Source organism: Hemitrygon akajei, chromosome 27, assembly GCF_048418815.1.
Source record: "Hemitrygon akajei chromosome 27, sHemAka1.3, whole genome shotgun sequence".
Lineage (NCBI taxonomy): Eukaryota > Metazoa > Chordata > Chondrichthyes > Myliobatiformes > Dasyatidae > Hemitrygon > Hemitrygon akajei.
This window is the reverse complement of record NC_133150.1, coordinates 43190275-43214400: the sequence shown is the minus strand read 5'-3', so window position 1 is coordinate 43214400 and position 24126 is coordinate 43190275. Positions and strand designations below refer to the sequence as shown.

Genomic DNA, 24126 nt, shown 5'->3' with positions numbered 1-24126 from the left:
CAGGTGGCATGGTGTTAGAGTAACACTATTACAGCGCCAGTGACCCAGGCTCAAGTCCCACCACTGAGGAGACTGTCCATTCTCCCCATGACCGCATGGGTTTGCTCCGACTGCCCCAGTTTACTCCCACATTGCGAAGATGTATGGGTTAGTAGGATAATTGGTCACATGGGTGTAATTGATCAGCATGGGCTCATTGGACCAGAAGAGCCTGTTACTGTGCGGTACGTCAAAATAAAAAAATAAATATAAGTAAATCACTTTCCCTATCCAAAAATGCTGTTTCATCTGCTGACTAGGCTGGTTTTGCTGTCTGAGGTTCAAAGTTCGAAGTGAATTTGTTATCAAAGTAGATGTATGTCTCCATATACTATCCTCAGATTCTTTTTCTTGTGGGCATACTCAATAAATCTCTAGATTAATAACCATAACAGAATCAATGAAAGATCGCCCAACTTGGACATTCAACCAGAGGGCAGAAAACAACAAACTGTGCAAATGCAAAATGAGACAAATAATAATCAATAAATCAGCAATAAATATAGAGAACGTGAGATGAAGAGTCCTTGAAAGTGAGTCCACAGGTTGTGGGATCAGATTAGCGATGGGGTGAGTGAAGTTATCCCCTTTGGTCCAAGAGCCTGATGGTTGAGGGGTAGTAACTGTTGCTGAACGTGGTGGTGCGAGTCCTGAGGCTCCTGTGCCATCTTCCTGATGGCAGCAGTGAGATGCGAGCATGTCCTGGGTGGTGGGAGTCCACTATTGGTAGTATTTTGCATTTGAATTCAGTTAAATCCTTTACTTCGCTGCAAAAAGATGAGTTTGTACTCTCTAATTACTTCAAGTAAGGCCTTGACCCTGACAACCACCTCTATTCCCACCACTGTCATTTATTTCACTCTCCAACAAGTAGGGTAGGGTTGTTTAGAAACAAAAGTATAATCCAAAGATTAATGGTGAATCTGTGAAATTCATTGCCACACACGGCTGTGGGTATAATTAAGGCAGAAGTTAATAGATTCTTGTTTGGTCAAAGCATGAAGGGATACAGGGAGAGGGCAGGAGTTAGGGAGGGACTGAGAGGAAAATTGGATCATGTTGAAATGGCGGAGCAGACTCAATGGGCTAACTGTCCGAATTCCAGCCCTATATCTTATTTTATAATCAAGCTTGACTGTTTGACTAGTTTGAGCTCTTCAAACATACAGGATTTCTTAAAGGTTAACTTGCAGGTTGAGTTGGTAGTAAAGAAGGCAAATGTAATATTAGCATTAGTTTTGAGGGAGCTGGAATAGAAAAGCAAGGATGTAATGCTGGGGCTTTATCAGGTTTTGCTCAGACCACATCGGGGTATAGTGAGCAGAAGGACGTGCTGGCATTGGAGAGGGTTCAGAGGAGGCTCACGAGAGTGACCTTGGGAATGAAGAGGTTAATGCACTGTATAAGGAATGTTTGATGACTCTGGGCCTGTACTCACTTTAGAAGAATGATGGCTATCTCATTGAAATCCACTGGATATTGGAAAGCCTGGTACGGGGCTCCCCAAACTGGGGTCTACAGACCCCTCGGTTAATGGTAGGGGTCCATGGCATTAAAAAAAGTTTGTGAACCCCTTGTCTAGACAAAGTGAATGTAGAGAGGATGTTTCCAATGGAGGGAGAGTCTAGGACCAGAGGGCAGTGAATCTGTGGTATTCATTGGCACAGACGGCTGTGAAAGCCAAGTCATTGGGTATATTTAAAGTGGAGGTTGATAAGTTTTCTAGTAGTAAGGGTGTAAAATGGCATGAGGAGAAGACAGAAGAATGAGTTTGAGAGGGACCATTGATCCTCCGTGACTGAATGGAGGAGCAGACTCAATGGGCCAGATTGGCTTAATTCTGCTTCAAGATCTGATGGTCTTACAACAATTTCTGGACTGACAAAGTTACATAACCCCATCAGGGATTAATGTGCAGTACAAGTTAAATGAGCTCAATATCGGGGGGGGGGGGGGGATGGAAACAAGCTAGCATCAGTAAAGTGACCATTAGACTGTGGTTTTCATTAAAAATACATTGAGCGCTGAACGTGTGTAAGGTGTGACACCTGCTGTCCTTGTTTGTGTCTTTCCACACTCATTTGACCATGTGTTAGACTCTTACTGTCCCAGCACAGGTGCCCAACATGTCTAGTAAGGTCTTCCCACATTCAAAGATCCTAGTACTTATTAAGCAATCATCATTGGCCTAAAGTGAAAATACAGGGGAATTGAATGTCAAGCAATGTGATATTGTACCTGTATGACTACTGTATATGTACTGTGTTCTGCACTGTTGTCCCAGAGGAACGATGCTTCATTTAGCTCTAAACGTGTGTATAGTTGAATAGTAATAAACTTGGGCAGCATGGTAGCGTAGTGGTTAGCACATTGCTTTACTGTCCCATGTCCTGGGATCAAGTTACGCTGCTGTCTGTAAGGAGTTTGTACCTTCTCCCCGTGGCCACGTGGGTTTCCTCCAGGTGCTCCGGTCTCCTCCCACAGTCCAAAGGCGAACTGGTGGTGAGGTTAATTGGTCACTGTAAATTGTCCCATGATTCAGGTAAGATTAAATAGGGGGATCGGCTGGTGGTGCAGCTCGAGGGAGCAGAAGGGCCTATTCCAGGCTGTATTCCAATAAATAAATTAAACAAGCTTTTGAAACGCACAGTGAAATATGTTTGCATCAACAACCAACACAACCAAAGGACGTGCTGGGGGCAGCCCACAAGTGTCGCCACATATTCCAGTGCCACGAATATTTGGGAAAAGTCAGCTTTTCGGAAATAAATCTGTGGGTCTTGTGGGATCTTATGCATTTGGAAGAAAGGGAGGCTATTCCTGTACCATGCTCAAAGTGTCTGGAATTCATTGAATAAAGAGACTGAGCGATGGTTTCTCAGAGGGGTTAGCTCATGGGTAGTCTTTACCTTCAGTGACTTGGAACCCGCAGTCATACTGTGGAGAGCAACTAGGAGGGAGCCTGGCCTGCCTCCCTCCATAATTACTCGGGTGTGGCTTTGGAAGTGGCTATTTTGAGATATTTTCAGAATCCAATTTTGTCCGTTGCTGATGGGGCACTTTGTTTTGTCAGTGTTTTGCGAATCTTCAATGGAGAATGGAAAAAATGTGTATGTATATACACTCACTCACCCCATGACTAATCTGTTCCCACAACCTATGGACTCACTTTCAAGGACTCTCCATCTCACTTTCTCTATATTTATTGCTGATTTATTTATTATTATTTGTTTCATTTTGCATTTGCACAGTTTGTTGTCTTCTGCACTCCAGTTGAGTGCCCAAGTTGGGCGATCTTTCATTGATTCTGTTATGGTTATTAATCTAGAGATTTCTTGAGTATGCCCACAAGAAAAAGAATCTCAGGGTTGAATATGAAGACATACATGTACTTTGAATACAAATTTGAACTTGTGTATATATTGTGTGTGTGTGTCTTCCAATGTGGTTTCAAACTGAAAAATGTGTGGGTGTGTCCCAGCCCAAAATGCAACTCCTCTGCATAAATTCCTGTTTTTGTTTCCTGCCTTTCTCAGGTCCAGGCGACTGTGGTTGGTTTCCTCGCGTCCGTGGCTGCCGTAGTGTTTGGCTGGATTCCTGAGGGTCACTTCCAACTGGATCATGCTCTCCTGCTGTGTGCCAGTAGCATGGCAACAGCATTTATAGCTTCCCTCATATTGGGTAAGAAGGAACTCCACAGAACCCTGATTCTGTGCTGATTCAAAGTTCTACTTTACAGTTACATATATTAGGAATTTGTTGTGGTGCCCACCTTTCCCACCCACCTGTCTTCACCAATCACCTAGCTATCCTCATTCTTCTCCTCCACCTTTTTTTTTTATTCTGTTGGTCTTCCCCTGAAGAAGAGTCTTGGCCCGAAATGCCAACTGTTTATTCATTTCCATAGATGCTGTCTGACCTGCCGAGTTCCTCCAGCAGTCTGTGTGTGCTGCTTTGGAGTTCCAGCATCTGCAGACTCTTTGGTGCTTATGATTTGCTGTGTTGCCACGACATGCAACAAAAGAGAACAATATTCAATGATTCTATGGAAATATATAAAATATGGATGCCGGTATGCATTTGCAATGTAAAATGTATTATAAAACACAAGAGATTCTGCAGGTGCTGGAAATCCAGCGAAACACATGCAAAGCCTTGGAGGAACTCGGCAAGCCAGCCTGGGTCTCTGGAGGGGAATAAAGAGCCGATGTCTTGAGCCGAGACTCTTCAGCATTACAAAAAGTAGCTCAAACTGCTTACACTGTGGTGACGGGGGTAATAGATAGAGAGGAGTTGGGGTGGGGTAACTAACTAGAATGGTTGGCCTGATTAACTGCCTGGGGAAAGAAACTTTTTAAGATGGTGTGAAGTTTTTGTTTTCATAGCCCTATATAGCGCTTTCCTGAAGAGAGTTTTTGGAAAAGGCAGTTTGCAGGGTGAGTGGAGTACACAATCATTTTTCCTGCCTGCTGCTTTGCCCTAGATCCTTACCAGTCCTACAGTGATAGGACCAAGAATCAGGCCATTCTGCCCATCAAATCTTTGCTGCTATTCCATCATGGCTGATTTATTATCCCTCTCAACCCCATTCTCCTGCCTTCTCCCCGAAACCTTTGACGCCCTGACTAATCAAGAACCTATCAACCTCTGCGTTAAATATACACACTGACTTGGCCATGAACTCTACAGATTCACCACCCTCTGGCTAAAGAAATTCCTCTTCATCTCTGTTCTGAATGGACATTCCTCTATTCTGAGTCTGTGCCCTTTGGTCCTAGACTCATCCACCATAGGAAACATCCTCTCCACATCCACCCTTATTGAGGCCTTTCGGTATTTGATGAGCTTCAGTGAGATCCCCCTCACCTCCCATTCTTCTGAATTCCAGCAAATATAGGCCCCACAGCCATTAGACATCTCATATGTTAACCCTTTCATTGCTGGAATCATTCTCGGAACCTTCTCTACGCCCTCTCCAGCGCCAGCACATCTTTCCTTAGATAAGGGGCTCAAAGCTGCTCACAGTACTCCATGTGCAGTCTAACTTGTCCTTGTGAAGCCTCAACATTACATCCTCGCTCTTTTGTTCTCCCCTCTTAAAATGAATGCTATCATTGCCTTTGCTTTCCTTACCACTGATTCAACCTGCAAGTTAACCTTCAGGGAATCCTTCACCATGACTCCCAAGTCCCTTTGCACCTCTGATTTTTGAATTTCTCCTCAGAATGTGATCTGTGCTTTTACTCCTTCTGCCAAAGTGCATGACTGTACACTTCCCCACACTGTATTCCCTCCGCCACTTCTTTGCCCGTGCTCCCAATCTGTCTGCAACCTTCTGCAGGTTCCCTGCTTCCTGAACGTGATCTGCTGCTCCACCGATCTTCATATTGTCTGCAGACTTGGCACCAAAGCCATCAGCTCTATCTTCCAAATCATTGACATATAATGTGACAAGAGGTGGTCTCAATACCGATCCCACTGGAACTCCGCTGGTCACTTGCAGCGAATCAGAAACATTCATGACAGACCACAGCCAATGATCTTTTCTGCTGATCTGACAGTTTGCTGTTATTTTTGTACATTGTGAGCGGATGCTGCACCAAGCCAGACAGTAATGGTATTGCTAGTGTTTTAGATTAATGGCTACTTAGCCGCTCTCTGGCCTTCGTGAAAGTTGTTTGCTGAGAAGCCAATTACCTCAGACAATTTTTAGCTCCCTTAAATGTTACAATACAAATGGATAAGGCGTTAAAGGTGTGCTTTTGAGTGTAACACTTGGGAGATTATGTTGCAGCTGTATAAAACTTAACTAGTCCGCACTTGGAGTGTCGTGTACCGTTCAAAGATTACAGGGAGAAAGCAGGAGAAGGGGGTTGTCGTCGTTCCTTTTTACGCCTTGTGGGGAGTCGGGCAGTATTTTTTTGCCGTTTCCGTAGCATTTGACCTTTTTTTTTTACAAGCTTGACACTCAACCCAGTGCAGATGAAAAGCATACAAGGATCTGGCCTGTTTCGATCCCAAAACTACCGGTACTTGTCTCGAAGTCCAGTGCTGGTGCCACTACATCACTGGCTGGCTAGATAGAATGGGGTTGAGAGGCATAATAAAACAACCATGGTCAAACTGTGGTGCAGACTTAATGGGCCGAATGTCTTACTGTCTTCTGGGTACTGCATTACAGGAAAGATGTGGAATCTTTGGAGAGGGGGCAGATAGTTAAAAGTATTATAACAGGTACGGAAGAGGAGTTGAGACCAGTATAGATCCACTTAACTTTTCTCCACGGATCCTGCTCTGTAACTGAGACACAGCAAAGAGGCCGAGGTCTCTTTTTGTGCAGCTATCGTCACTCAAAGGGTTAAGTTACTGGTATGTTATCATGAGGCCTGAGCTATTCGCCTGGAGAGACGAGTTCAAGTCACACCATGGCAGCTGGAGAATATAAATTCAAGTAATAAATAAATTTAGATGAAAAGACTAGTAACAATAACAGCGTAAAAATGTATCTGCTTCATTAAAGTCCTACAGCCTGATCTCTCTGTGACCCAAAGCCCACAAATATAGCTTAGGTAGAAATCTTGGTCAGCATGGTCCAATTGGTCGAGAGGGTTTGTTTCCATGGTGTGTGACTGCCTCCTAGTGGTTTCTCATTGTAGGAGCAATTAAAGCTGAACAATGGCTACTGACAACCCACCTTCTGGCAACATAACTGGCAAAGATTATTTGCATATGAAAAACCAGTTGTATCATAGTTTGGTTTATTATTGTCACATGTACCAAAATAAATGTAAAGTTTGTCTTGCATACTGTATCTACAAATCAAATTACACTGAGGTAGAAAGGTAAAGCAATAACGATGCAGAATAAAGTGTTAACAGCTACATGGAGAGTGCAGTGCAGGTAAACAATATGGTGTGAGATCATTGGGAGGTAAACTGAGGTCAAGAGTCTATCTTATACAAGAGGTCCGTTCAAGAGTCTGATAAGTGGGGTAGAGGCCTGGTGATACAGGCTTTCAGGCTTTTCTATCTTCTGCCTGCTGGGTAGAGAGAGAGTCTGAGGTGGGTGTGATCTTTGAGTCTGCTGCTGCTTTGCTGAGGTAACAGGAAATGTAGACAAAGAGGGGAGGCTGGTTCCAGTGATGTGCCGAGCTGTCTCCACAACTCTCTGGAGCTGCTTGTGATGGTGTGCCGAGCAGTTGCCACACCAAACCATTCTGCATCCAGACAGAATGCTTTACATCATGCACCAATTTTTAAAAAATTGGTATGGGTCGACAAGAGCATTCCAAATTTCTTTATCCTCCTGAGAAAGTAGAGGCATTGGTAAGCTTTCTCGGCCATGACACCAACATGGTTGGGCTAAGAATGTTGAGGTAGAGACTTAAGAGTTTCAGTTCCCAGCAGAGAACACGACCAATAGTGACCAATAGTTCTCTGCTGGGAACTGAAACTCTTAAGTCTCTACCTCAACGTTGTTGATGTAGACAGGCCCATGTAGTAAAATTATACAGCATAGAAGCGAGTCTTAGAAACGTAGAAAAACTACAGCACATAACAGGCTCTTCGGCCCACAATGCTGTGCCGAACATGTACGTACTTTAGAAATTACCTAGGGTTGCCCATAGCCCAATATTGTTTGAAGCTCCATGTACCTGTCCAGGAGTCTCTTAAAAGACCCTATTGTATCCACATCCACCACCGTTGCCGGCAGTCCATTCCATGCACTCACCACTCTCTGTGTTGTATTTTTTTTTAAAACATGGATCCATGGACCCCATTTTGGTAACTCTCTGCTCTACATCTTTCCTATCTAAGTGCCTGTCCAAACGCTTTCTTAAATGATGTAATAGTGTCTATGACTTACTCATTGCAGATAACCACCGTTTCCTAGTGTTTTAGGAGTGAGTCACCAAATATCTTCGTATTTCAGTCACCCCGCGAATCGCCGTGTGTTTGTTTCGTGCCCTCCACCTTTTTCATCCAGACCCATCACTAGTTCTGAACCAGAGTCAGTAGCTGCTGCAGAGATTTAAGAAATACTTTCTCCCACTTTTTGCAAAGTAATTCCCAGGAGCAGCAGAGTGTCCAACATATAAATAGATTAATTTGTTTATTATTATCACGTGCACCAAGGTATGGTGAAAAACAGGTCTTGCAACTGTTCAGAGATCAGTTCGTTACAATTAAGGTAGTACATGCAACGTGCTGCTGGGGTGGTGATAGACGCAGATACATTAGGGACATTTAAGAGACTCTTGGACTCTGTGGATGATAGAGGAATAGAGGGAAGGGTTAGATTGATCTTGGAGAAGGTTATACAGCTGGCGCAACATCAGGGTTTGTACTGCTGTACTGTTCTATGTTTTATGTGATTGAAGGAAAATGGCAGCTGTTCTCCCCATGACCATGTGGGCTTCCTCCCATAGTCCAAAGGTGTACCAGTTAGGTTAATTGGCCATTTTGTGATTCAGCTAGGGTTAAAGAGGTGGGTTGTTGGGTGGCACATCTCATTAAGTGCGTGTGTCAGAGAAGTTTTTTTATGAGTTGAGTGTGTGGAACATCCTGCCGGGCATGGAGGTAAAGGGAGATACATTACAGATAGTTTAGAGACACTTGGGTAGACACATGGATGATAGAAAAACGGAGGGTTATGTGGTAGGGAAGGGTTAGATTGAACATCATGGACTGAAGGGCCTGTGCTATGCTCTATGTAAAACAGCAACAATGTAGAATAAAATGATGCAATTGCAGAGAGAGTGCAATGCAGGTGGGGAGTGAGGTGCAAGGTCACAATGATGCGTACGGTATAACAGATTTCGCTGGTGACCATATGCTCTGCCCAATCACGATTGGAATCTGTGTTTATGATCAAACTGTTGTGAGTGTGTTCTTCGTAAACATTCAGTTGGAAATCCCAGTGAACTACTTTGTGTTGATTTTACGGTTAACACGATGGCTTTTCATCCAGGGGTAATCATGGTCGGTGTAATTATTGGCTCCAGGAAGATCGGCATCAATCCAGATAATGTTGCCACACCCATTGCTGCTAGTCTGGGGGACCTCATCACCTTGGCACTGCTCTCTGGAATCAGCTGGGGTCTCTATATACAACTACGTAAGTCGCACTGAGAAATCCAGTGCCGTTTATTTTGGCAGCCGTCTGCCTCGGTGCTAACTCTGCTTTGTGTAAAATCAATGTCCTTGTGGTGAGGGAGTTTGATGTGACCAGGTATGTCTGCATCACAGGCAAAGCCCTCTCACTATTGAGCACATTTACATGGGTTTCTGCCGCAGGAAAGCAGCATCCATCATCAGAGACCCCCCACCATCCAGGCCATGCCCTCACCACGCTACTACCGTTGGACAGGAGGTACAGAACCCCTGGGTCCCACACCATCAAGTTCAGGAACAGTTATTACCCTTCTCAGGCTCCTGAACCAGCCTGGATAACTTAGTTCACCACTGATTTTATGACCGACCGACTCACTTTCAAGGGCTCTTTTACAACTCATGTTCAGAGTTGCTGGTCGCGTAAGTCTCGACAATGACAACACAATCACAAACTAGAGTGCCAGTGACTGTCAGTCAAACCTGGTGCCCCCATTGACTCAGATTGGTCTTCAGTGCATTTTCCACATTTACTGAGAGAAGTTTCAGTTTCCTGCTACTTAAGACTATATACTCAGTGGCTACTTTATTAGGTACCTCCTGTACCTAATAAAGTGATCACTGAGTGTATGTTTGTGGTCTTCTGCTGTTGCCCATCCACTTTAACATGTGATGTGTTGTGTGTTCAAAAATACTCTTCTGCACACCACTATTGTAACATATAGATATTTGAGTTACTATCACCTTGAAACTGGTCTGGCCATTCTCCTCTGACCTCTCTCATTAACAAGGCATTTTCACCCGCAGAACTCTGCTCACTGGATGTTCTATGATTTTCCACACAATCCTCTGTAAACCCTGGAGGGTGTTGTGCATGAAAATCCCAGTAGATCAGCAGTTTCTGAGTTACTCAAACCTCCCCGTCTGGCACCAATGATCATTCCACTGTCAAAGTCACGTAGATCACATTTTTTTCCCCATTCTGATGTTTGGTCTGAACAACAGATGAACCTCTTGACCACGTCTGTATGCGTTTATGCGTTGAGTTGCTGGCATACGATTGGCTGATTAGATATTTGCATCAGTAAGCAGGTGTACCTAATAAAGTGGCCACTGAGTGTATGTTCTGTGTGAGTTCGCTGGGTGTTGCATATCTCTGCCTCCAATCTGTTTGCTGACACTGTGTTCATTAACCCTTCCTGCGATGCCGTTTTTCTCACTTAGACCATTTCTGTGATTACAGAAGCGCACCCGTACATCAACCCTCTAGTCTGTGCTTTCTTTGTGGCATTAACCCCGCTCTGGATCATCATATCAAAGAAGAATCCAGCCACACGAGAGGTGCTCTACTCCGGCTGGGAGCCTGTAATTATCGCAATGACAATCAGCAGGTATGACTAGAAAAGCTCTGTAGCTCCAGTTTACCGTTACTCTACCAGCTGGTTCCACTGTGCACAGGGTTTATTGTGGGTGGAGAGACACTTGCTGAATGCCCAAACTGGGATGTATCATAAATAATGTCTTTGTTCAGAAATCTAGCTGCGGGACGGTTCTAACTTGAAGTGAACTTGGCCTTTGCCATATCCGTGTGTTTGACTGCTCTACCTAGTAGGGAGCCAAATGAGTGAATCTGGGGAGTGATACCTTCCATAGTAAACTGGTTGAATGACAAGCTGCTTCCAGTCCCCAGACAGGGTAGCACAGTACTGTAATGTGTTACAGCGCTAGCAACATTACACAGTACTGTAACGTGTTACAGCGCTAGCAACATTACACAGTACTGTAATGTGTTACGGCGCTAGCAACATTACACAGTACTGTAATGTGTTACGGCGCTAGCAACATTACACAGTACTGTAATGTGTTACAGCGCTAGCAACATTACACAGTACTGTAACGTGTTACGGCGCTAGCAACATTACACAGTACTGTAATGTGTTACAGCGCTAGCAACATTACACAGTACTGTAACGTGTTACGGCACTAGCAGCCCAGGTTCCATTCCCGCCCCTGTCTGTATGGAGGTAGTACGTTCTCCTGTGTCCGTACACAGTACATTCTCTTGTCTCCACCAAGTGCTCCGGTTTCCTCCCGCAGTCTCTAGACTACGGGTTAGTGGGTGGAATTGGGTGTTGCTAGCTCATCGCACTGTTACCAAGCTTATCTCTAAATAAGTAAATAAAATACGCTGGATGTCCGTATTTGTACCACACGTGAACCGTGGAGAGCATTCTAACTAGTTGCATCACCATCTGGTACGGACGAGTCACTACAAAGGATCGGGAAAGTCTGCAGAAAGCTGTAAACTCAGCCAGCGCCCTGGGCACTAGCCTCCCCAGCATTGAGAACATCTTCAGATGCCTCTGAAATGTGACATCTGACATTAAGGACCCTCATCACTCAGGACATGCCCTCTTCCCATTGCCTCTATCAAGGAGGAGGAACAGAAGGCTGAAGACATGCTCAAATGTTTTAGGATATTATTGTAATCTTGCTTTATTTTATTATGTATTGCAATGTACTGCCACATAACAACAAACTTCATGGCATATGTTCAACCTGATTCCAATTCTAATTAACGTCTTCAGCTTTCAGACACAAACTGAGCAGTGACAGGAACAATGAATAGCCTGCTGGAGGAATTCCGTGGGTCGAGCAGCATCTATGAGGGGAGAGGAATTGATGATTCAGGTTGGAACTCAGCAAAGACTCAGAACAGTTCCTTCCCCCCCCCACCACCACAGATGCTACTTGACCCACTGAGGTCCTCCAGCAGATTGTGTGTTGCTCCAGATTCCAGCATCTGCCGTCTCTTGTATCTCCATTGAGCATTGACAGGGATCAGAATCAGGTTCGGTATCACTGACGTATGCTGTGAAATTAATTTTTTTTTTCGGGTCCAAACTTAATTAAACTAGTGCAAAAGAGCAAAAATCATGAGGCTGTGTCCGTGAGTTGGATCTTTGTTCATTCAGAAACCTGATGGCAGAGGGGAAGGTGCTGCTCCCAAGATGATATGTGTGTCTACAGGCTCCTGTACCACGTCCTTGAGGGTAGTAATGAGAAGAAGTCATGTCCTGGGTGATGGGGGTTGTCAGTGCTGGATGTTGCCTTTTTGATGTATCACCTTTTCAAGATGTCTCGCTGCTGGGGAGGCTAGTGTCCATGATGGAGCTGGCTGATTTGGTCACTTTGCCATTACCAAGTCATGAGGAATCATGATTCCCTTGTTATCAATAAAACTACCCCTGCATGACAGTGAAAATGAGATGTCTCCTCCATCTTCCTTTCTTTGGCTTTGTGTCTCCCCATTTTGATCACTGCAGTCTCATTGGCAACTCTGCATTCTTTGTTATATCTCCACTTAACCTTTTAAAGCTGCCTTGTCACGCAGCGAGGTTGGTGTTTTCAAAACAAAATTTGGAGCAGTGTCCCGTCAGATTACCTGGCAGTGGCAACTTGGAATGAACGTATTGGTCACTTCTGATTCTAGTGGCCTGTCTCCACGCTAACGTTCTGTGGAAACCAAATGAATGTGAGCCTATGTCTAGAACGTCATCTGTGAAGCTTAAGCACAAGAGATTCTGAGCAACACTCAAGGCACTGAAGGGACTCAGCAAGTCGGGCAGCATCTATGCAGCGGGTTAGCGTCCTGATGGAGGGGCTCATCCCAAAACATCGACTGTTTATTCATTTCCATAGATGCTGCCTGACTTGCTGAATTCCTCCAGCATTTCCTCTGTGTGTTGCTCAAGATTTCCAGCATCTGCAGAATATCTTGTGTCGTATAGCTCTTTCTATTGAGATCTTTTATTGAAAGAGTTGCATTTGTATAGCTCCCTTTCAAGACTTTGGAAGGTCTTGGGTGCTTTCCAGCCAGTTAACTACTACCTGTAGTATGGTTTTGAAATCACAACAACCATTTTAGATGTGTTAGTGTGCTGTTAACCAATCTGATGTGGTGGTCTTCAGAAAATGCTGGATGAACTCAGCAGGTCAGGCATCATTTATGGAAGGAAATGATCAGTTGAGATTATGGGCTGAAGGCCTTCATCAGCATTTTGTGCGTGCATGTGTGTGTGTGTGTGTGTGTGTGTGTGTGTGTGTAATCCAGATCTCCAGCATCTGCATTCTCCCTTGTGTCAGCATAGTGATCGTGACTGAGAGGTAATTATTGGGCAGGGCGCTAGAGGGAGCTCCCACCTTTTCATCGAGGTCATACAGTGGGATTCTTTATTTTACTTAGTGACTCAGAGTGGAACAGGCCCTTCAGGCCCACTGAGCCAGGCCTCTCAGCAGCCCACCAATTTAACCCTAGCCTAATAACAGGACCATTTACAATGACCAATTAACCTACTAACCAGTATGTCTTTGGACTGGAGGAGGAAACCCATGCATTTCGCAGGGAGAGCATATTCCATTCTTATGGAGGGTGTTAGAGTCATATGTTGAAAGATTGGAGCGACTGGGCTTGTATACACTGGAATTTAGAAGGATGAGAGGGGATCTGATTGAAACATATAAGATTATTAAGGGATTGGACATGCTAGAGGCAGGAAACGTGTTCCTGATGTTGGGGGTGTCCAGAACCAAAGACCGCTGTTTAAGAATAAGGGGGAGGCCATTTAGAATGGAGTTGAGGAAAAACTTTTTCACCCAGAGAGTGGTGGATATGTGGAATGGTCTGCCTGAGAAGGCAGTGGAGGCCAATTCTCTGGATGCTCTCAAGAAAGAGTTAGATAGAGCTCTTAAAGATAGCGGAGTCAAGGGATGTGGGGAGAAGGCAGGAATGTGGTACTGATTGTGGATGATCAGCCATGATCACAGTGAATGGCGGTGCTGGCTCGAAGGGCCAGATGGTCTACTCCTGCACCTATTATCTATTGTCAAACTCTGACATTCTGAGCTGATTAGTGTTGTGCTAACTACTACGCTACTGTGGTATGCTTTTCACTCCCATTCAGAAGAAGAGTTGTTGGCGAGGTGGTGGGGTCTATTTAATATCTCATGCGAATGACAGCTCATCGGTAACAGAACTGTCCCTCAGACCTGCCCAAGAATATCAGACTGGATTTTTGTGATTAGTGTCTTGTGAGTTTGTTACTCAGTAAAATGAAAACTGAGATGAAAGGAAAGGAAAGAACAAATAGTGGAGGATCGAGGATTGACGATAGCCATGTAGAGTTAAAGTTGAAAATCAGACAAAGTCTTGTTTGAGCAGCTGTGTGGTCAAGTCCTGCCCAGGCTTGTATTACTTAGATTGAACAGTTTACTGGATTGTCAACCTAAAGGAACTATATTTGCACTTGCTGAAGAGTTTCGTCCATAAAATTCCCAGGATCTGAAGACAGGTTGTCAATATTTTCTTCTTAATACTGCAGTGGTTGTTGCTTCACAAGGGATCAATGTTCGATCCTGACTTCCAGTGTGGTCTGCATGGAATTTGCACGTTCTCTCTGTGACCCTACCTGGATGAAGAAGTAGAAGGGTCGGTTAGTAAATTTGCTGCTGATACAAAGGTTGGAGGTATTGTGGATCATGTAGAAGGTTGTCATAAGTTGCAACAGGACATTGACAGGATGCAGAGCTGGGCTGAGAAATAGCAGATAGAGTTCAATCCAGAGAGGTGGAACATGATACACTTCAGCAGGTCAAACTTAGACAGAATAATGGTAGGATTCTTAGCAGTGTGGAGGAACAGAGGGATTTGATTCCAGATCCGTAGATCCCTCATAGTTACACAGCAATTTGATATGGTGAATAAAAAGATCTATGGTGTGTTGACCTTCATTAATTGGAGGATTGAGTTCAAGAGCTATGAGGTAATACTGCAGTTCTATAAAACGCTGGTTAGACTGCACTTGGAGTATTGTGTTCAGTTCTGGTCACCTCGTTATAGGAAGGTTGAGAAAGCTTTAGAGAGGGTGCAAAGGGGATTTACCAGGATGCTGCCTGGATTAAGGGGCATGTCTTTATGGAATGGGTTGAGTGAGCTAGGCCTTTTCTCTTCGAAGTAAAGGAGGACCGGAAGTGACTTGGAGGTGTACAAGTTGATAAGAGGCATGGATAGAGCGCCTTTTTCCCAGTGTTTCAGGTGAGTGCAGAAGAATTCAGAGGACATGTCAAAAGCAGGTTTTGTTACACAATGAGTGATGGGGGCACTGCCAGGCTGGTTTTAGACGCTGATATAGTAAGGAGATTTGAGAGATTGCAGACAGGCACGTGTCTGTAAGGAGAATCAGAACCAGGTTTAATATCACTGCCTATGTCATGAATTTTGTTGTTTTGTGGCAAAAGTACATTGCATTATTTAAGAAAAACTGTAAATTATAGACCATAAGACCATAAAACAAAGGAGCAGAAGTCAGCCATTCAGCCCATCGAGTCTGCTCCGCTATTTCATCATGAGCTGATCCAATCTCCTCTTTAGTCCCATTCCCCCACCTTCTCACCATAACCTTTGATGCCCTGACTACTCAGATACCTATCAATCTCTGCCTTAAATACACCCATTGACTTAGCCTCCACTACCGCCCATGGCAACAAATTCCACAGATTCACCACCCTCTGGCTAAAAATTTTTTTTCACATCTCTGTTCTGAATGGGCGCCCTTCAATCCTCAAGTCATGTAGTCAAATTATAGTAAGTGTATTTACATATTTAAAGATAAGTTAAATAAGCAGTGCAAAAGAGGAAAAGAGAAGTAATGAGTTAGTGTTCATGCATCCAGAAATCTGATGACAGAGGGGAAGAAGACACTCCTGAAGATTTTGGGCTGTCTAGGAGAGAAAGGTTGGATTGATCATAGAGTAGGTTTATATAGGTCGCAAGGACCGTGCGCTGCTATTCAGTTCCATGTTAATAAAGTACGAGAAGTATAAAACCACAATGTTTTAAAGGCTTCTGTGTAAGCTGTATTATAACCGTCCAATGTGATTGTATTTCAGTGTTGGTGGACTGATTTTGGATAAAACCGTATCTGATCCAAACTTCGCAGGGATTGCTGTTTTCACCCCAGTTATCAACGGCAAGTATACTTATTTCTGTCCGCCTTGGGGTGAGAGGGCTTGAAAACTACTAAAAGTTTAAGAGAAAAGTTTAACTCCAATCCCTCTCACCCCATCCACCCACCTGGCTTCACCTGTCAGCTTCTACTCCTCCCTCTCTTTTCCACACACCCCCCCCCTCACACCTTCTTATTCTAGCTTCTTCCCCTTTCCTTTCCAGCCCTGATGAACGGTCTCAGATCGAAACGCTGACTGCTTATTCCCTTCCGTAGATACTGCCTTGCACAGTCTCTTCTGTTTATAGATGGTTATACTGACTTGTCCCGCCTCGCTCTCCCGTTCTCTCTCCGCAGGTGTTGGCGGAAACCTGGTGGCCGTGCAGGCCAGCAGAATTTCGACCTACCTCCACCTGTCCGCAGTGCCCGGTGCGGCCCCGGGAGGCATACGTAAGAGCTGCCCGAGCCCCTGCCGGACCTTCTGTAGCTCAGGTGAGAACCGTCTCGCGTGATCCGCATGCAGAGCAGTTAGAACACCGCCGTCTGATCTCATTCCTTGCAGCGTCCCATTGAACGGAGTTAAAGCTGTGCCTATGACCTTGGAGTAGCGCAGCTGAGGGACCAGACTCTCACTGAATCTGAAATCAATTAGAAAATGTTAATTATCTTATAAATCTTTGATGACTTTTATTTCATCGTTATATTTTCATACAGCTTAAAGTAGTTATTCAGCTTAATTAAGCTAGGACAGTTGTCTAAGCATTCCTATCAAAGTTCAATTTTAATTTGTCATCAAAGAACATATATTTCAGTATATTTAACCTTGAGAGTCGTTTTCCAATGATCATAATAGAATCAGTGAAAGACTGCATTAACAGGCCATACAGCCAGTGTGTAAAAGACAAACTCTGCAAATACAAGAAGAAAGAAATAATAAATAAACAGTAAATATTTGTGATTTTTTTTTTATACAAATGACCTGGATGAAGAAGTAGAAAGGTGGGTTAATAAGTTTGCCAATGACACAAAGGTTGGGGGTGTTGTGGATAGCCTGGAGGGATGTCAGAGGTTACAGTGGGACATCGAAAGGATGCAGAACTGGGCTGAGAAGCAGCAGATGGACTTCAACCCTGATAAGTGTCAAGTGGTTCATTTTGGTAGGTCAAATTTTAAATACAGAATATAATATAAATGGTAAGACTCTTGACAGTGCGGAGGATCTCAGAGATTTTGGGGTCCATGTCGATTGGACACTCAAAGCCGCTGCGCAGGTTGACAGTGTTAAGAAGGCGTATGGTGTGTTGGTATTCATCAATCATGGGATTGAGTTCAAAAGCCGAGAGGTAATGTTACAGCTATACAAGACCTTGGTCAGACCCCAATTGGAGTAGAGCGTTCAGTTCTGGTCACCTCACTACAGGAAGGATGTGGATGCTATGGAGAGAGAGTGTGGAGGAGATTTACAAGGATGTTGCCTGGATTGGAGGGTGTACCTTATGAGAATAGGCTGAGTGTACTTGGCCTTTTCTCCTTGGAGTGACGGAAGATGCGTGGTGACCTGATAGAGGTATGTAAGATGATGAGGAGCATTGATCATGTGGATAGCCAGAAGCTTTTTCCCAGGGCTGAAATGGATAACATGAGGGGGCATAGTGTTAAGGTGCTTGGAAATGGGTACCAAGGGGATGTCAGAGAGTGGCGGGTGTGTGGAATGCACTGCCAGCGACAGTGGTGGAAGTGGATACCATAGGGTCTTTTAAGAGCCTCTTAGATGGGTACATAGAGTTTAGAAAAATAGAGGGCTATGCACTAGGGAAATTCTAGGCAGTTTCTAGAGTAGGTTACATGTTTGGCACAACATTGTGGGCTGAAGGGCCTCTAATGTGCTGTAAATTTCTATGTTCTAGGTAATGAACAGTCCTTGAAGAGGTTGTGGGAACGGTTCAGTGATAGGGCTAGTGAAATTGAGTGAAGTTATCCCCTTTTGGTTCAAGAGCCTGATGATTGAGGGGTAATGTTCCTGAGCCTGGTGGAGTGAGTCCTGAGGCTCCTGTACCGCTTTCCTAATGGCACTGCGAGAAGACAGCATGACCTGGGTGGTGGGGTTCCTAATGATGAATGCTGCTTTCTGTGTAAGTGTGCTCAGTGATGCAGAGGGCATTACCCATGAGGGACTGGGCTCTATCCGCTATTTTTTGTAGGATTTTCCATTCCAAGCAGTGGTGTTTCCATACCAGGCTGTGATGCAGCCACTCAATATACTCTTCACCACACATCTATAGAAGTTTGTCAAAGATTTAGATGCTGAATCTTCGCAAACTCCTGAGGAAGAAGAGGTGCTGTCTTGCTTTCTTCATAATTGAAGTTACAAGTCCTCTGAAATGATAACACCGAGGAATTTAAAGTTGTTGACCCTCTCCACCAGGTTAAAAATAATTATACCAACATCATGATCAAGAATCTTTCTCCTTCAAATACCAATAGAGTTCTTTACTACTTCAACCATTTGAACTCGGCCTTTGTGCTGCTACCCGTCTGATCCCCCGATGAGGACTGGCTCATTGACCTGGTTTCCTCCTCCTTGGTCTTGCTGACATTGAGAGGTTGCCACATTTCCCAGCTTGTATCTCTGTAATTTGTCCTTTCTGATCCAAGAACCAGCTCCACTGCCAATCACCTGGGTTTCCCTCCTATAGTATAAGATGATGAGGTGTATAAGATGATAAGAGACTAACTTCTATAGATGTATAGTGCAGAGTATACTCACTTGCTACATCACAGCCTGGTATGGAAACACCAATGCCTTTGAATGGAAAGTCCCACAAAAAGTAGTGGATACGGCCCAGTACATGGGTAAAGCCCTCTCAACCTTTGAGCACATCTGCATGAAACACTCTGGTAGGAAAGCAGCATCCATCATCAGTGATTCTCACCACCCGGCCATGCTCTTTTCTTGCTGCTGCCATCAGGTAGAAGGTACAAGAGCCTCAGGTTGAAGAACAGTTAGTACTGCTCAACCATTAGGCTCTTGAACAAAAGGGAATAACTACACTCACTTGCCCATCCATTGATCTTCCATTAAACAATCTGTTTCATTATCTCATGTTCTCATTATTTGCTATTTATTTATATTTGCATTTGCACAGTTTGTTGTCTTCTGTGCTCTGGTTGATCTTCCATTGATCCTGTTACTGTTCTATAGATTTGTTGAGTATGCCCGCAGGAAATGAATCTCAGGGTTGTATATGGTGGCATATATGTACTTTGATAATAAAATTTACTTTGAACTTTGAAAGAGAGGACAGCCAGTGCTTTTTACCCAGGGCAGCAGTACAGAATAAACAAGTTCAGGCTGTTTTTTATACAAGAACTAGAGATGCATTTTTTCTGTGGCAACTTGTGACCTGAAAAGTGAAAAGGATTTGAGAAAGAGTTTGGTTATTTTCAAAAGAGAACAAGAAAGAAACAGTTCATCTTTCTGAACTCTGAGGAAGAAGCACAGAATCATTAGTTATAGGATGACTGTCACAAACTATTGGTAACTACAGGATTTGGGATTTCCCTGTGAAACTCTAGGGGAAGTTCCAAAATTGCCATCGGGACCACAAAGTGACAACGGTGAACAGTTTTGGTTCCTCTGTAAAATCCTGAGTTTGTAAATTTGCCCAGAAGTTTGGAATTTAATTACTCATATAAAAGTTGGGTAATAAAAAGCAATCAATCTCTTTCAACCAATACTGATGTGATGGAGCCAAGGCTGAGTTTAAATGGTTGTAGAAGTAAAGAACTCTATTGGTATTTTGAAGGAGAAAATTTCTTGGTTATGATGTTGGTATAATTATTCTTAGTCTGGCTCATGATGTCTTTAAGCATGAAACCTTGGAGCTGCTGGTGGTCAACCACACAACTGGAAAATGTTGTTGGGTCGGTGATGGTGCAGGGGGAGATCATGAGGGGTATTGATGGGGTACACAGTCACAGTTGTAGTCGTAGTACGATCACTTAAAGTGAGTTTGATGTTCTCCTGAGGGGTCATTCCTTTAATGGAGAATGTCTTAATGGAGACTGATGCACAGGCAGCCACCGCTCGGTGGAATGGGATGCAAGACAATTAGAGAGCCTTCATTGCTGTAGCGTTCCTCCGCCTTCACTGGCACTGTAATGAGTTGTCATCTTCTGCCAGCTCCACAGTCGGGGTCTTTGTTGGATCGCTCTTTGTCTAGAACCATCCCCTTGACCTACCCCCCCCCCCCCCCACCATTGGTGACCCTGCCAGCTGATTGGCTCCAGTCAGCATTGCTCTCAGGAACTCACAAGCCTCTTCATGACAAAATGATCTTCGAAGAAGCAATCTGGCATTGATACAGGCCCTTCGGCCCAATCAGTCCATGCCACCCCAACAAGTTCCAGTTTCCTGTGTTTGGACCGTATCTCTCAAGCCCCACATCTTTGTGTACCCATCCAAGGTGCTTTGTAAATGGTGCACTCCTACTTGTATCAGCCTGTCACTTACCCCACCCCCCAGCATAGGGGAGCCTAAAATTAGAGACTAGATTTGGGGTGAGGTGGGGGGAGCATTTCATGTGGGCCTCTGAGACCTTCCGTCAGTGTTCCCACGAAGGGTTTCTGACCTGAAATAGTGAATCCATTTCTCTCCCCACAGAAAAGACCAGACCTGTCGAGTGTTTCCAGAGTTTTGAGATTCCCAGTACCTGCAGTTTTGTTGACTCACACCCCTGTTATTGATAGCCAATTATGTACTTTTGAAATGGTTGCTCCTGTATTGGGGAAATGCATTGTATGCATGCACACTGTAGTCCCTCACAGCCATAAGATGAACCACGTAGAACATAACTGCACAGTACAGGCCCCATGATGTTGTGTTGTACCTTTAACCTCACAGATCAGCCCTTCCCTCCCACATAGCCCTCCATTTTTCTATAATTTAGCTGCCCATCTAAGAGCCTTTTTAATAATGACCAGATTAGTCTGTTTTTGAGAATTAATTGAAAGGGAAATTCTGCCCAGTCACTGGGGAGTGCTCAGCTCTATGGTATTATTAACATCCACCAAAGATGTCACGGGGATCTAATTTAATGTCTCATTCATAAGGCCACACATCATCAGGACTATGCAATTGTCAGCTAGACTTTGTCCTTAAGTCACTGGAACAGGACTAGAACCTTCTGGCTGTGGGTGACAACATAACTACACCAAGCCTAAAACTTTAAAACGTAATTAACTAGAACAAGTTCACTTTAACTTATGACAATTCAATTCCTTCAGTGTGCCATTTCTTGTGGAGTTTTTATAAACCACTCCCCCACCTTGTTCTTTCTTACAAAAGAGCCAGCAACCACAAAACCAAACAAATGAAGATAATAATTCCCTGCAGTTTCTTGTCTTTGGATCCTATTCCTGTTTTTTGACATAAACAGCAGTAATATCATGGCATTAAAATCCAAATAAGTCTCAAACACTGAAATAAATCTTCTCAGTAGATCAACCCACAAAATTCTTGCCCAAATAATCAATCTTGTAGCAACATATCCATATTTCTGTTTAGGTTTTTAACTCGTCTTCCTGTTGAAAAACTAATAAACCTCACCTTCCTGTTGAAATTTCTAACCACTGTTGGCAAATGGTCACGTCTGCTTATCTGTGTTTCCGTACTTGTCTCCAGCAGCTGTTTTGGACGGAACCAGACTGTTCAGGACCCTGTCGGCCATCTTGTCAGCGAGGCTATCCGTTTCATAATGTTGGCTGGCTGTAACCTTTCTCTTGACTTGCACTCAGTGGCCACTTTATTAGGTACACCTTGCAACTTAGCGTGGTCTTCTGCTGTAGCCCATCCACTTCAAGGTTCAACAGGTTATGTTACCAGAGATGCTCTCCGCACACTCCTGTTGTAGCAACCTGAAGGAGGGTGTCAGCCCAAAATGTCGACTGTTTATTCCTTTCCATAGATGCTGCCCGACACGAGTTCTTCCCGCATCTTGCGTGTGTTACTTTGGGCTTCCAGCACCTGCAGACTTTGTGTTTACACCCTTCACTCCAGCCTTGCATCTCTGTCCTCTAATGTTAGACCCCCTCTGCCAGAGGGGAAATCTTTTCTACTAACAACCCCAGCTATGCATCTCAATGTTGTAAACCTTGATCAGGTTTTCCCTCAGCTTTTTCTGTTCCAAAGAAAACAGTCCCAGCATTTTTTTTCAGTTCTCCTGTTTACTAATAAACAAAGTGCAAACAATTTCTCAGTTGTATTGTCTCTTCCACTTTCCTCAGTCACCATTTCAGTTCTAGAGTCCTAAATGCTGATGTTTCCTTGGCCTTTAGATTCAATAAGTGAATGTCACTGCTATAGTGCAAGGTAACCTACAATACATGTTAATAAGAGGAAACTTTGGATGTGTTAGCCTTTCATGAATGAAAAATGGGCCAGCAATCACTGATTGGGACTTAATTCCTGCTGGTGTCTGGCAGGAGTTGGGAATTCTCCCTGTGACCATGTGGATTTCCTTTGGGCATTCTGGTTTCATCCCCATTCCGAAAGCCGAGTTGTTAGAGTTGCTAAGTTGTGGCCACGCTCTGTTGGCATGGGAAGCTTGGTAACACTCGTGGACTGTCCCCAGCACAGTCCTCAGACTGGGTAGGTCATTGACACAAATGGCACATTTCACTGTATGGTTTACTGTACATCCGATCAATAAAAGGTGAATTTGAACTCCTTATAACTTGCAGCTGCAGAACGACAAGGTTTGAACTGATGCCAGGCTGCCTGAGCAGTTGTGTAGCAGAAGTAATCTCTTAGTCAGCAAATGAAATGAAAATCTTGTGGGATTCTTCAGTCAATAGGTTTTGTGATGGCAGGGTGTAGGTTTCTCTGACAGATCGACTGAATCTCCCTTCATTTATTACCATCGGAAAGAGGTACAGAAGCCTGAAGGCCCACACTAACGTTGCTCAGGGTCTTGGACTAGATATGTGTTTTCTTGCGTTACTGTTTTTCTGTGCACTCTGTTTTGAACGTGCTGTGTATGTTCTACACCTTGGCCCCAGAGGAACACTGTCTCGTTCGGCTGTGTCCAAGTATGGCTGAACGATAATTAAACTTGATTTGATTTTGACCTGATCTAAGAACAGCTTCTTCCTCTACACAGTCAGTTTTCTGAGTGGTCCACAAATACAACCTCATTATTCATCACCTGAACGATACATTTATTTTGTGACCCGTAGTAATTTCTCTGCCTTGCACTGTGCCACTGCTGCAGAACAACGTGTTTCACAAAATATGTCAGTCGTAATAAATCTGAATTTTGTCCACGATCAGTATTGTGATTGCCCTGTACTGAATTCTCTGTATGGCCTGCTGGAAAGAATAAGCATTTGTATCTTCTTTTGCAGATTTAAATTCAAGGTCGTCTCGGGTGTTGTTTCTTCTTGTTGTACCTGGACACTTGGTCTTTTTATATATCATCAATTCCATGCAAGGGGGACACACGACACTCACACCTATATTTATCGCATTCTACATGATGGCTGCTCTACTGCAAGTATGTTCCTTACCGAAATTCAAAATGCGTTCTCGCTGTTTTTACTCCAAATTAGAATTCTGCAAAGCTAATTCGGACTGGTATTGGTGTTACCTCGAGCTACTCCACTGTAAATTTTTGAGTTAAAAGTTATCAAAGTGGGACTTTGATTCTCCAGTCTGGTTGTACACCTTGATTCGGTGAAAATCTTTGGCCACCGTCTACCTAAGAAATGCAGGTCAGGCAGCATCCATGGAAAAAAAAAATAGAGTCTATGTTTCAGGCCGACATCCTTCATAAGATCTGAGGACTGATGACAAGTCCTGATGAAGGGTTTTAGCACAAAACATCAACTCTTAGTTCCTTTCCACAGATACTGCCTGACTTGCTGAGTTCTTCCAGTATTTTGTGTGCTTACTCTGGTTTCCCAGCATCTCCTAT

General features: G+C 44.0%; 1 protein-coding gene across 3 annotated transcripts in view; it reads left to right on the top strand.

The window, feature by feature from the left end:
* The window catches only part of LOC140717312 (solute carrier family 41 member 1-like), a 70140-nt gene that overhangs the window by 39553 nt on the left and 6461 nt on the right, over nt 1–24126 (top strand). For all 3 annotated transcript variants that reach the window (XM_073030780.1, XM_073030777.1, XM_073030779.1), the window contains exons 5-10: nt 3576–3720; nt 9010–9156; nt 10393–10540; nt 16098–16177; nt 16511–16645; nt 23558–23706. In XM_073030780.1, the coding sequence (XP_072886881.1) occupies nt 3576–3720; nt 9010–9156; nt 10393–10540; nt 16098–16177; nt 16511–16645; nt 23558–23706 (804 nt within the window). The remainder of the gene's footprint in view (nt 1–3575; nt 3721–9009; nt 9157–10392; nt 10541–16097; nt 16178–16510; nt 16646–23557; nt 23707–24126) is intronic.